This window comes from Erithacus rubecula (genome assembly GCF_903797595.1).
Source record: "Erithacus rubecula genome assembly, chromosome: 5".
Lineage (NCBI taxonomy): Eukaryota > Metazoa > Chordata > Aves > Passeriformes > Muscicapidae > Erithacus > Erithacus rubecula.
Window position 1 is genome coordinate 10687804 of NC_136687.1, and position 14364 is coordinate 10702167.

Genomic DNA, 14364 nt, shown 5'->3' on the forward strand with positions numbered 1-14364 from the left:
TAAGTTTAAATATTGTGCATGTATATGCTACTAATTTTAAATGTCTGTGAAGAGATTCATCACGTAGTATTCACTAATAAAGAGGGAGTCAACATGGGGCAAATGGGTGTGGCTCAAGCTTTGAAACAAAGCCCAGGTGAGTTTTAAAGGGTGTGTTTGTCTTGTTCTAGTTGTGTTTCTTTGCTTAAATATAGTGAAGGCAGACTTTCCTATAGAAGAGTGTATCCTCAGATGAAATAGATGTTTTCATTGGCTATGTATTCTGTTTCACTGCATGTTTGCATCTGGTTTTGTTTGTCTCTTGAGTTGAGACTGGACCAAGGAAACTCTTGATCAAGTGAAGGCTGAACCTTATTTAAGGACAGAGAAAAAGACTACAGAGGAGATATGTTTTCTTTTTGTCAGCCACAGTTTCAGTGCTGGTGTAATTCTGAGACAAACAGAACTTTGTTTTTGTGAATTTGTGTGTTTGCAGTGAGCACTTGGGGATGTTACAGAAACTTCCTTGATACATTATTTTGTTTCCAGATGGACGAGATAAAAGGCAAAGACAGGGTGATTCTGGCTCTGGAGAAGGACCTTGGTGTCCAGGCAGGCCATACACAGAAACTGCTCCTTCAGAAAGAAGCTTTGGATGAGCAGCTTGTCCAGGTGAAGGAGGCAGAGAGGTACCACAGCAGCCCTAAGAGGGAGCTTCCTGCAGGAGTGGGAGACATCAGCGAGCTGATGGGAAGCCCGGTAAGGAAATGGTGTTTTCTCTGAAGTTCAGCTCTGGATAACTGCCTGGGTCTTCACGTTGCTTTTGTGATCACTACTAGGACCAGTTAATGGTAAATGGCCTGGTGCTGCACTGTGCTGTTTTACTGATGATTTAAAAGCTTCTTGGATGTCTTAAATTGCAAAGAATATTGATAAATATATGGATATAGAACTTCTAGAATTTACACTGTGATCTTAAGCTTTGATCTTTAGTATTTTTTCACTATTTCATTACTTTAGGAATATTTTAACCATTAGAAAATAGGTACTACACTTCTCAAAAAGTGAGCCATGTGATTTTGATTTATGTCCTTTACATTAGAACTATTTTAGCTGAGAGTAAGAAATCTGGTGAGAAGTAATCTGATATATATGAAGTATTATTTACCTAACTAGTTGTTTTTTTAATTGTTAAACTTTACATGAATTTCACAAGACACTGTTCATGAAGCATGTTCTCAGAATGTTATTGTTTAGTATTTCAGTTAAGTATAGTAAGTTTTCCAGACACTGATGCACAAGTCTGTCTTAAATTTCCACAATGCACTTGCTAAGCCATTATATTAAAGTATGGACAGTAAAATATTTTTTTAAAAAGTAATTTGATAAATCTATATGTTTTTGATGTGAAGGAGCAGCATCTGGATGAACGAGATGTGCGGAGATTTCAGTTAAAAATCGCTGAACTGAATGCTGTAATAAGAAAGCTGGAAGACAGAAATACCCTCCTAGCAGATGAAAGAAATGAACTGGTAAATTAATTAGTAATAACACAGATGGTGACTGAGAGGGCATCTTTATGGCAAAAGATTTAATGTTGGAAAGTCAGTGTTATAAATAATTTACAAATTAGTCCTGCAATCAGTTATATCTCCATGTAACAGTGATTTCTATAGAAATTAATCTTGTGACCATAGAAGGCATGGATGGAATCTTTCCTGTTCCACAAAAATAAAAATTAATTAATTTATTTTGGGGTCATAATAATAAAATTAACTGCTATGTTGCCTGTAGCACTGTGTAATGATGTTGTGTAGAACATGCATAATTCGTGCACTTAAATTGCTGTATTCGTCCTTTTGAAATTTGTTTTTGTGACATGCTTATGCTAGCTAGGAGTTAAAAAAGCTTTCTTGTGCTAGTGATGAAAAATCTGCCTTTTCTCAAGGGAGGTCTCTTAAGTAGGTGAAATTATCCAAGGAGAGGAATTGCAACTTACACAAGAAAGGATATGGCATGAATTTTGAGAATGAATTTTATTAGCCTTTGTCATTACTTAATTGCTTATACTGAGGTTAATGGTAAAACTCCCATTCACTGCAATGGGAGGTGAGTTTCTAGAGGCAGTAGAAAAGATTTTTCATTCTAAAAAGATGGAACCTATGTGGCTGATTCTAAAATTATGCTGAAGTAGTGCCATATGTCAGTCCTATAAATGAATGAAACACGGGCATCTTTGTGAAACATTGACATCTTCCTCCTTGTTAATCCTTTCTGTGGGCCTAAATAATTCAAAACATGCTGAAGTATTGTAATGTGTCTTTCAGTGTCCCTCTAGATGGAGGGCATGTATGATTCAGTCAAGTGTTCTTCTTGATTCAAGATTCAGTGGCATAGAAATATATTTTGAAAGAGATGTGGAGCAGGTTTTATATTATGAGAAAATAGTACACATAAAATCAGTAGTATCAGCAAGGCCATGTGATTAAGCACTGGGAAAAAATTATTTTCTCAAGAATTAAACAGAAAACCAAACACTCAGTGAATTTATCTCAAGGGAAAAAAAAATGTATTATCTCTTTCTCATTTCCAGATACAACTCAGCAAATTTAAGAATCTTGACTGAGAAAAATGGATTTTTTTTTTTTTTCAAGCAAAACAGCTCATGAAGTAAAAACAGTGAAATATTGAATACACACAAATGCAAGGAAGAGCAGTAATTTGCTTCACATAATTGTTTAACATCATAAAACCACAGGAGCAAAATTGAGCAGCTTGAAAATGTCAGCAGAGTGCTGAGATTGAATCTGTGCCCTCTGGCTGACTTTCTCATTGCTCTAATTATCCATTAGGTAAAGGGATTTTTAGTAAAGGTGGAAGAGTGTCCTCCTCTTAAGGGATGGCTAAATTGGTGAAAACAACTTGTCTGGAGACCCAGTTGGTCACAAGAAGCTTATATATATTTAGATTAGTTTATAAAGAAATCACTATGGATCATCATAAGTGTTTGCCAAGAGCAAAATCCAGTGACCAGATTTATTGTTTTGGCAGACAGTACAAAAATGTTACATCTTACTTGTTTGTACTACTATAGTTCCTAGTTCAGCAGTGGTGTATGTAGGATGCCATTTAGCAGAAGAGCTAAACTTTCTGAATTAAGAAAGGCAAGTGAAAACACATCTTTTTTTTTTTTTTCCTTCAAAGGTAAACTAAAGCACAGCTAACTTTGTTCCTTTGCCATTGGCAGCTGAAACGTTCTCGCGAGACAGAAAGTCAGCTGAAGCCTTTGGTAGAAAAAAATAAGAGGATGAGCAAAAAAAATGATGATATGTTACAATGTATCCAGAGAATGGAAGAGAAAATAAAAAATTTATCGAGGGAAAATGTAGAACTGGTAAGTAACCATCCCTGGTAAGTGATCATCTCCTACATCATGTTATGAGAACACATTGCACTGGGGTACTTTGAGGTGGAAGGGCTTGTGAGGCTTTGATTTGAGCTCAGATCAGTCTCCACAGTAGGGTGGTGCAACTGTCAGGTCCAGACAATACAGCTGAATATTCATGTTCTAAATTCAGAGTGGCATGTGCTTTGTGTTGTATCAATTCACACTGATTAAGGGAAAGGAGCACATATAGATAAAATGTTTTTGCAGACTGTAAAAAGCTATGACTAAAAATCAGCTTTAATAAATACAGCTTTTATGATTAGAAGCCAGAATTGAATTTGAGTGTATGCACTATGCTAGACCCCTGAGCTCACTTTTCTGCTAATTTTTTTCCCAGAGTGTTCTTTGATTCTGTTTTAAGATATTGTATGTGAGAGATTAACAGAGGCATATAGAATGTGAGGGTTTTTTTGTTGAAAGTAGCCTTGTGTTGTAGTGGAGTATGCACTGACGGGTTCAAAGAATTCTTGGTTGTTACACCACATTTGACAATCTTTCTTCTGTTGCACCAAGACATTTTAAAACATTCTTTACGATTTTTATTTTTGTAGAAAGAAAAGTTGTCTGCACAACCAGCACTGAAGAGACACACATCCTTGAATGACCTCAGCAGCACACGAGAGGAACAAGAAATTGAATTCCTCAGACTGCAAGTCAAAGAACAACAGCATGTTATTGATGATCTCACAGTGGTAATGTTTATGACTGGTATACACATGTGCATGCACACACATCTGTAGGCAAACTAAAGATTTGATAGGAATGTTTTAACTCCAGTTGTAGTACTGATATGGAAATAATTCTATGGTGTCAAAGGGTTCTTGTTTTTTCTCAGGTAGTGAATGATTTTTTTTGGAATGTGTATGATTCTTTGTACTAAAAATATTTAACTATTTTAACTATTTTAACTATTAATATTTAATATTTATTATGAGCTGCTTGTGAAGAAAAGTGCATCATCAGCCCACTAACCTTACAAAACTGGCTGTCAGCAAATGAGGAACTTGAGAAAAGGAGATTTTCCAAAACTTAATTACTAAAATGTGTTGGTTGCAAACCCAAGCACTCCCCTGATCTAGAATTCTCCTAAAAGAAAGAACCATGGTGGCATTAATTTCATCTGGCTAAGCATCTCTAGCTGAGCTTGCCATACAAGCTGAATTTGAAACAGATGGGGAGAACTCTGAGTTCATCAAACCAAGGGTAGCAGTGTGGTTTAGGATTAGAATTGCACAGCTGCTGCCCCCTGACTCTGAAGGCTTCTGAAGGTGATGCTCATAGATGTTCACAGTGTTTGATCAGCAATCCTTTAAGTTGTGTTTGATGAGGAATCTTTCAAGTTGTGTTAGAGGTGTCTAGTGTTATTTGGTGCAATTTGTGATAAACCCTTCTGGTGCTAGCAGAAATTACACATAATCTCTGAGAGACCCTTGCCATTCTGGAGCAGCATCTGGAACTCAGGCAGACTCAGACATCTCAAATGGCACTAATGACTGCTACAAAATTATAAAAAGAATTCAAGAGCCTTCTGTCTAAATAAAAAAATTAAACAATTGGCTGCATCATTGAAAATAAAAATAGAAGCTCCAAAAAGGAGAAACAAGAAGGCATGTTATTGCTGTGTGTGGAACATTGTCTCAGTTCCTGGCAGTTCCTCTGAGATTTTGAGCTAGGATGTTTTTCTGAAATCAGTGCCAAAAGTTCAATGTCTGTGTGCATTCTCCAGTGTCACAGTGTTACAAGCAGCAGAATGTCACTCAGATTCTATGATGTAGGGTCTGGTCCACAGAGCAATGCTGCTTCTTTAGCTTCCAGATAATAAAATTGCATAGGCAGGGCTGGTGATATGACATTAGATGTGCAGTATATGGAAGATATAACCTCACTTATATTTCAGTGCAAAGTGGGCATGAAAGGACTCTCTTTTTATACTGTCTCAGCTAGTGATATGAGGAAATATATTGTATCCTGACTTTGGTCAAATAATATTAACTTGTGTTTAGTGTGAAAGTAAAATAAATAAATATTTTAAAATATTGTTTCATTTTTGCTTTGTTTCCTATTTACAAATACTATTCCACTTGCAGAAATTAATTAAATTTTTAACTAGGAAACTTCTTTGTAGAAACTAATTGAGTCTTTGCCTTTGATGTTAATGCAGTGGAATTCTGCTCACTGTTGTTTTTGAGCTCTCTTTTCTGGCCCAAACCACACCTCTACAGACTACAGATATATCATAGTTACTAAGAATGACCCAAATGTCCCATATCTGATTAATATAAAAATCATTAGCTTAACTCAGCTGAGACCAGTATGATACATGGAAATAAGAACATTAGTCTTAGGCAGTAGGGTTGTCTGAACTGATTGACAGTGTCATCTGTAGGGTATCTTTGATGCTGTTGAAACCTTGTCAGCCTGACTTCTCTCACAACAGTGGTATTCTGTCAGTTCTTACAAGGAAAGCTATCAAGGTAAACTCAGATGACTGCAAAAGATGCTGGTGGCTTTTAATTGGCATTATTGTTCTGGTAGCTCGATTTATACTGAGGCAGTAAACTAAGCACTCTTACAAACAAGATCAGAAACAGCAAGGACTGGGATTTTGGAGGTGTTTGTTGATTCTGCACTGCATTTGTTTGGACACCTGTTTGGGAGGTAGAATACCCCACTTAAAGCAGGAACTGTACCTTAAGTGGGCATCTGAGAAGAGAGCACTCTTCTTTAACAGTATAAAATTCAACTGTCTGGTTTTTTAGCTTAAAATATTATATTATTCTGCAGCTTGAAATACTTGCACCATTCTACCTTGGCAATCATTATTTTTCCTTGTCTTTCAAACCACATGAATTCAAGGTGCTATGTAAGTTGTTGTACTTCTCTCAGTTATTTTGGATTTTCCAAAACTTATTTCCTGGAATACTGTACTGATAAATAATTTTATTGTGATTTCTACTGTGAGCTTCCTATTTTTCCAGTTTCTGAACTGAATGCAAAGCAAATAACTGAATAGAACAATACCATGCAGTGAGCAATAACTGCTAAAGAAGCACTTGGAACTGCAATCTGTCTTTTAAAAGTAGAGGTGCTGCAAACAAAGATGCAGAGCTAAGGAAAGAATCAGAAAAAAACAAGAAGACGGAGCTCCTGCCTCCCGTGGTGTTGGGGTTTTTTTGCTTGCTCCTTCGCATTTTTTGCCTTCTCTTCCTCTTCTTCTCCTTTGGAATTTAAGGCAATATTCTTGGATTTAGATGAACTTAAATCTTGCATTTCCAGTCATGACCTCCTCGTGTTATGGTGTAGTTTACTGTGATCTTGCACCAAAACTGGAGTAGAGAAAAGACAGCGACTAAGTTGAAACAGACTGAGAGTGCCTTTGGATTTGAGACTTTTGCCCTACAAGGCCAAGTCAGATGTAACACTCTACCTGCATATGCATGTTTGTATATCAGAATATGTCTGATATAACGACTTTTAATTACTAAGACTGGACTAATTTTTGGCTACCGACCTGCTTCTTCAGGATGGTTGAACACTGGAGTCACACTCTGAATTCTGTTTCCATAGTGAGCTTCTTGGTAAAAGAGTCAAAAGAACTGTCAGAAATGTGTGCTCAGTATTTAACAAAGCCTTTCCTTGCCAACTTCCCATCAAATGCGTGAAGTACATGGCTGAAGGTTTGTTTGCTAAAGGCATAAAGCTGCAGTACAGTGTGGTGCAACATGGTGTTACTCAAAAGGATAAAGACCTCGTGTTAGCTGTACCAGAGGCTTAAAGAAAATGTTAATGATATTTCTCTGTGTTAGACATATCTTAGTATAGTTTTAAAACAAACCCATACCAAAATGTTCTCTTTCCTTCTAGGAAAGAGAACGGTTATTGCGGTCTAAAAAACAGAGGAGGAAAAGTCTGAAGCCTCCAAAGGTGAGCAAACCTTCGGTTTTCCATGCATTTCTGTCCTGTGAACCACACCTCTTTCAAATACTGCCTGAATTTAAAGCTCTGCTTAATGAGAAAAATCCATATAATTCTTCTGCTTACTCTGGTGAGTGCTTCATTTTTTAGGGTAATTCAATAGTTTTGTACTTCACACAAGTGATGTTGTTTTGGGGTTTGTTTTAAATAAGCAATAAAATTACACTTTTGGCCACTGTAACCTAAATATTCAAGTGGATTGAGGCATAATGATTTAATGGCTTGAAACAACTACTATTTCAAAGGACAAATATTCAGTTTGTTTTAAAGAATATACCTCCTTTAAACTACTTGTACCAACATAAAGCTGAAGAATAGCAATTAAAGAATAACTAATGCTGGGGATATTACTGAAATAATATTTCTGTATGTGATATATAAGTAGTAAGACAATTCCAACTGTTATGCTCTAATAACTTTTCTGTTCTAGAATGCAAGGTTCAAGACAAAAATTCAGATTATAAAAACAGAAAAGTTTTGCTCCAGAAAGTACCCTTTAAAGTTTCTTGTAACATGCTTAAAGTAATTTGCTGAATAATGTTTTTTGTGAAGTTGAACATTAGCAGCCTGGAGCATGTGTGTGGGAGGTGGGAAATGGAGTAAGAGGGAAAAAATGGAAATGAAGAGTGGAGATATCATCTATATGCTAGCTTAAGATATATTCTGTCATAAATGGGTGCCTTGAGTCACTGTGTTCTGCATAGTCTATTCCTGGTAACCTCCAGGTGGTGCTTTTTTATTGCTCTGCACTCTAATGCCTATATTCTGAAAAAATTACCCTTTGGGACTCTATTTTACTGGCTGTTTCTTCAAATTCTGTTTCTAATAATGATGTGTCTTTTACATAGGAAAAAAGAAAAAATCAGAAGTAACAATAGATCCTCCCAAATATATTTGCAGTAACTGTAAACCATTCTTTCTTGATGTAGTGTAACTGGAATTTTGTGTTTTGAGAGCAATTTTGAAAACAGAATGCAAAAGTAAATATATATATGTATGTAACTTATACTGTACTTTTTATAGTTCTCTCTAATTATTAGCCTTTATCTGACTGTAAGTCAAATGTGTAAGATCATTTGCTAAATTGTAAAGTTCCTTATGAAACAAAACTAGTGAAGTCAGTTTTTAGATATTGGTAACTGGTGACGAGAATTTCTGTAGGCTGAAAACTTCAATAAATATGCATTTATGTCTTGAAAACTCTGTGTTAGTAGAACCTGTACTTTTCCTATTTTGTCTTGAGCAACCTGATGCTTTTGTGGTCTCTTCTTCTCCTTATCAACCAAAGCAGGCATTGAAAAACATGAAGATTGGAGAGAATGGGTGTGATAGCATTGAAAATTTTGTGGCAATGCTCTTTTTGCTAAGAGCACTATAATATGGGGAATTCTACTGAGTATACTGCAAGAACTGTATGCATATGGACAGCAGAGTTAGTAGGGATGTGCTTCTTATTTAGGATACGATAAATACTTTACAAAGAACAAATTCATCAGTAGCAGACATTTCTGCTACAAATTATTCCATCCCCTGTCCATTAGCTCTTCAGGGGCTGTTTGAAGTTCTATGTGATACTGTCTCCTGAAAAGTAGGACTATAAAACAAAAACAAGTGAAAAAAAAAAGTTGTGAGAGGAGAGTGATTGGCATTATATGCACTAGAGTAGATGCACCATATTTATACACTAGTTAATATAGTTAATATATAGTCAATATATAGCTGCATTTAAACTTTCTAAATGAGTTGATTCCTTAAGGAATGAAAGAAGTAATCTATAGTATTACTGTGTCATTACCTGTCTGTGGATAAACCTGTAGACTGTTCACATTTTTATGCAATGTTGACTCACATTTTTACCGTGGTTGATATTAACTTCTAAAAATCCAGTCCTGGCATACAGGCTGATTGACTTCCAGGCCACCTGTGTGGTCCTGAGAGGATCAAAATCCTCAAAGGAAGCTGTGTTTCCCACAGTTTTCCAACAGCTTTTAATTTAAACAATCTATGTGGAATAGGTTGCTTACTCAGATGAGTTGGAATTTTACCATCTTCATCATCTCTGTTTTTACAGCCTACATCAGCAATTCAGAAGAAAATTGTAAAATTTATTTAATATAGTATTGCAAATATGTCATAACAGACAAATAAGATACAGACATCTTGCTCTGGAGAAAATGGTAACTTTAAGTGGTTGGAAGTGGATACCTAAATAGAACATAAGAGTTTTGTCCTAGAATTGTCTGTTTTTCTCCACAGACTATAAAGGCAGTCTAAGATGAGTTGTTTTATATATAGACATGCATAGCATAAGTGTATTTCTGTTTCTAATCTGTGCAAGATTTTTATCTCATACAGATGATATAACTTGTATAGATTAGTAGTAAAATGATGTGTTAACCTGTCTTAACCAAACACTTGGAAAAATAAATTCCTGGTCTATGTCTTTGGCTTTGCTTTTCCAAGGTTTATTAAATGTAAAATTAGGATTAACACAGTGAATTAAAAAATTTGGCTGGTGGAGTTGTATCTATTTCCAGACGTGTCCCATTCCTTGTGACAAAGTGAAAGAGGAAATAGCTCATGAGAAGGAGGTTTCATGAAGCTGGTCAGATAAGCTCATTTTGGAAGGTATAGAATGGTTCCTTTTTTGTTCTGATAACCAGGAAGGTGGTGTATGGGGTGAAGATTTACACACATCTGCTGCAGGTTTTCCTAAATGGGTGTTTTTAGACCCCAGCTTCCTTCATTTCTGAGATGGTCTGACTGCAGAGAGTCTGTGGCAGTTCTCTAATGAGTCTGTGGTTGTTTTCTAATTAGTATTTTCCTGACAGTTGTTTGTGTAATCTGGAAGAGAATCCATGGAATCCCTTTCTCCATCTTTGAGAAATTTTGTGTGAATGATCTGCCAGTAGCATTTACAGCCCTGGACCATCAGTTCAGTTGAGAAGCTTTTAAAAATTTTATACTTTTTTGTTTTTTAATTAGATGTCAGTGTTATTTCTGGAGTTCTGTAGGCGCACTAGGTTACTGTTGCTACTGTAGCTTTCACTGAGACTCTTTTAATTCCCAAGGAGCATTGCAGTCCATGGAACAAGGCTGCAGCTGGTTCAGGCTCCCCAAGGAGAGGAGCAGCAAAGAGGGATGGGCTTTATAACCTCTGTGCTTGCATCACTTTAGAGCAGTGATGGAGTGACTCTGTATAGTCAGGTACCTGATTTTTAACAAGGTGCTTTTTAAAATTTCTTTTTTTCAATTTTTGTTGTGAAATAACCAAGAAACTTCAGAAGCAGTATTTTTCTATATTTTGCTTATTTTTGATGTGTGGAATAGAGTTACATTCATTTCCTGATGGATGGAGTCATGCATTTGAAAGTAAGACATATTTACCCAGCTTATTTGGTAACTGCAGGACTCTGTGGGATGTGCCTTTTTTAAAGCTTTAATAAATAAACTGTATTTGTGGTAGTGCAAAACCTGCACACCAGTGTGATGGAGTTCATATCTCTTGTTTTATATTTTTCTTTTTTTCTCTGCCTCTGTGCTTTGGTGTGCCTGTATTTTTCTGGCTGCCAAGAAATGACATATAAGCACGAAGGTAAGAAGTTACTGATAGCACATCTGATTGCATTACAAGGAAATAGATCTTGGATCATTTTCATCATGTTCGATTAAGTCCCTTAAAATGAGATATTTAAATGTAAAATGAAACTACTTTAGCAACAGAGAAATCAGATTATATTGAAATTTGCACATAATGTAGTTAATGTGTCACTATTCATTTATAGTATTCTAAACTTTTATGTTTACTGAACATCATGCCTAATTAACTGAGTATTAATACTTGAATTATAAAGACCTAATGCATAATTTCACTTCTAAATTATGTGAAAACATTGCTATAAATTCACATGAAAAATACTTTCTTTTAAATGCGTGGCAGTAGTCAGTGGAAATTGAAATTCAAATCAGAATTTTCAGCAATTTACATGACTATTTCCTCAGTTAAGAAGTTGTGATTTAGAAATAGGAAATATGCAAATAAATATAAAGGAATCTCTTAAGTTTTTAATTGAGAATGCTCCCATCTTTTAAAGAAGTTTGAGTGAAACTTGAATAAGCATAGTTTATATCATTACTAAAATCCAGTGAGTATTGTGCATTTCTGTGTACTTTTCAGAAACCATTGTGGTTCAGCTTTTGAGCCATGTGTGGAATCTCACTTGGAGTTGATATATTTATTGATGTTTATTATTTAATACAGTGTTTATCAACAACTTTATGACTCACATGTCCTTCTTTCAAGTATATTTTTTTCTTCTCTCCCTCTACAGCTGTTCCCTTGTGAATTAATTTGTTTTGGTTTTGCTGTGAATCACTTTTGTAGTTGGTTGTTTCAAATACTAGATAATCAACAGGAAAAATGGTTATTTTGTAATTATGTCCTGAAGCAATTCATACATGTGCAGGTAATGTACAATAATTAGATACCTTATCTCTATTGCTATGGAACGTATCTGCTCCACAAAATGATAAATATACAGCTTTTCTAAAAAGGAAGGAGCCTTAAAAATAAATGGTTCACTTGTAACTCCACATATTACAGGTAATCTTTATAGCATTTAAAAGTTTTTGACTTTCAACTCTCCTTTAAGTGTTGGAGTTTTTTAGTGTGATGGGAAATGCTTTGGGGTTTTTTTTCAGAATTCCCTTACATCTAATAATCAAGTGGTTTATTTATTGGCATATGCATACAAGTGAAATGTTTAAATTATTTTTCACAATAATGGTATTGGTTTAAGTATTTTCTCCAGCCTACATACCTTTATTTAAAATCAAAATCACTGCTGTTTTGCTAATTTATTTTTATTTCTTGAAATGGCATGGGTGGGTGTTTCCATGCAGGGTTAAAGGAAGACATGTATTTGTCCTGAGTTACCTGAAAGTGACTGTATAGCAGAGATGTAGCAAAAAAATCCCATAGATTTGGTGGGTTTTATTGTCACTTCTAACTAAGCTGTTGCTGACCCTCAGGATATATGATAATAAATTGGAGATTTGTTCTTCTTTTAGAAGTCCCTTCTGCCAGCCTTTCCAAAGTCAAGACTCAACACTTTTTTCACCTGCCACCATCTTCTTTACCTCCATAAAATGTACCTTCTTGTTTATGAAACTGCATCTTCAGATCAGTTTGGAGTCAGAGAAGTCAGATGAGCTGGATACTCAGATTTTCAATTTGTCTTCCTTGAAATATCACCATTTCTTTAATCCTATTTTCAGCTTCCAATATTTATTTGTAGTATTGCTGTTACGTGGTTGTAAGCTTCAACCAGTATTCAGTGGTGGAGAAAAGCTGGATGGGTTATCTCCCAAAGACTAATTACCTCTTGTTTTTTTGTGGTAAACCTTTGTACTTATGAAAGAGAAGTCTGAAATGGTTTTAATTCAAGTGCCAGTAAATACATTAGCTTTCTGGATAAGGCTTTGTATTTTTAGAATTGAGCTTAAACCTATTCCTTGTGCCCTTTGTTTTGTTAAGTAGGGCAGAAAGGTGAGCTGGTGAATGCTGGAGGAAAGGATTAAATTATCCCAGGGAACTATTTGTCTTAAGCACTTAGGACATAGCTCTGCCTGGTAAACATCACAGTGCTTCCTGAACAAGTGAGGACAGAGGAATATCTTTCCAGCACTGGAGCACTATAACAGTGATCTTATGAATTCATAAAGTAGGTAGTGGTCTAGTAGATTACAAAAAGAAAGTTGTTTCTCAAGGATGTTCAGAAGCTCTTTGCCTTTTGTGCTGCAGCATATTTATCTGCATGCATATGGATAAATGTGGTCTGTTTAGAAAAGATAGGGCTTTTTGGGTTTCTGAATGAATATTTTTAAGTACTGTTTGAAGGGCTTATCTTAAGTGAAGCAGTTGAGTGATCCAGGACATGACCTTGGAGCTGTCTTTGGCAGTTTGAGGGGAATTAGCTGTGCTGTGAAACTATTATGGACTTGTTCAGCTTATGAGTGATGGGGTTGTGACCTGGTGGGTGTGGTGACCAGGGCTGCAGACTGCAAATGGAGCACATGGTGTCATACATGCAGGCAAAATGTCACACCTGCAAGCTTGGCTTTTTTGGTACCCTTGAAATCAAGACAGAGTATTTTGACTGCTGAGAGTATTTTGAGAGCTGTGCTGAACCAAAATAATACAGTGAGCATTACAGGTTTTTGTGAGAAAGAGAAGACCATACTTATGTAGATAAACTGGAAAAAACTCTAAATCATCATGAGTTAGGGTGTTATAGTTAAAACTTTCAGTATCTTGAATTAAATTGATAGATCACAATTCCACTCAGGCTATTTGGCTTTGCTGAAATGAAGGATTATGATGTTTGGAATTGATAACAATTGATAACTTTTTTAATCCTTATGGCTATTTTTGTGAACAAGACAACCTTCTGATAGACAACCTCTTCTCATAGACAACCTCTGATATATATTTGGAAAAATCCAAACAGCAAACTGTGACATCAAGATCTGTGCTTCAGTATCAAGCAGTGGCAAAACCTATAGAGATCATTATTCATTTTCTTACAGCCACCTCTCTTCACTACCCTCTCTGTCTAAGCTACTTAACCTGAATCCATTTTTCAAAAATATTCTCACTTTTCTTGTGTCTCTGAAATTGTGTTGGATTGTTAAAATACTTGTGTGGTGTCAGAAGTTACGCATTCTATTGATGAATAACAGTTAAAAACCTTCAATTTTTTAAACAGTTGAATTTCCATGGAAATTTGCTGCTTTCTATGACTGCGTTTGTATTAAAAAAAATCACATTTTTCACAACTGATATTGTACTCATTTCCACTAGCTACGAATTTTCTCTAATGTTCTATAAGCATGCATTTAATTGATAATGTTTTGTAAAATTTTTTATATCTGCAGTGCAATGCTGCTTTTCCCTAGACATG

General features: G+C 35.5%; 1 protein-coding gene across 9 annotated transcripts in view; it reads left to right on the forward strand.

Moving 5' to 3' along the window:
• JAKMIP1 (janus kinase and microtubule interacting protein 1) overlaps positions 1–14364 on the forward strand; it is a 140685-nt gene that overhangs the window by 82296 nt on the left and 44025 nt on the right. For all 9 annotated transcript variants that reach the window (XM_079306399.1, XM_079306400.1, XM_079306395.1 and 6 more), the window contains 5 exons: positions 529–738; positions 1392–1511; positions 3227–3373; positions 3979–4119; positions 7292–7351. In XM_079306399.1, the coding sequence (XP_079162525.1) occupies positions 529–738; positions 1392–1511; positions 3227–3373; positions 3979–4119; positions 7292–7351 (678 nt within the window). The remainder of the gene's footprint in view (positions 1–528; positions 739–1391; positions 1512–3226; positions 3374–3978; positions 4120–7291; positions 7352–14364) is intronic.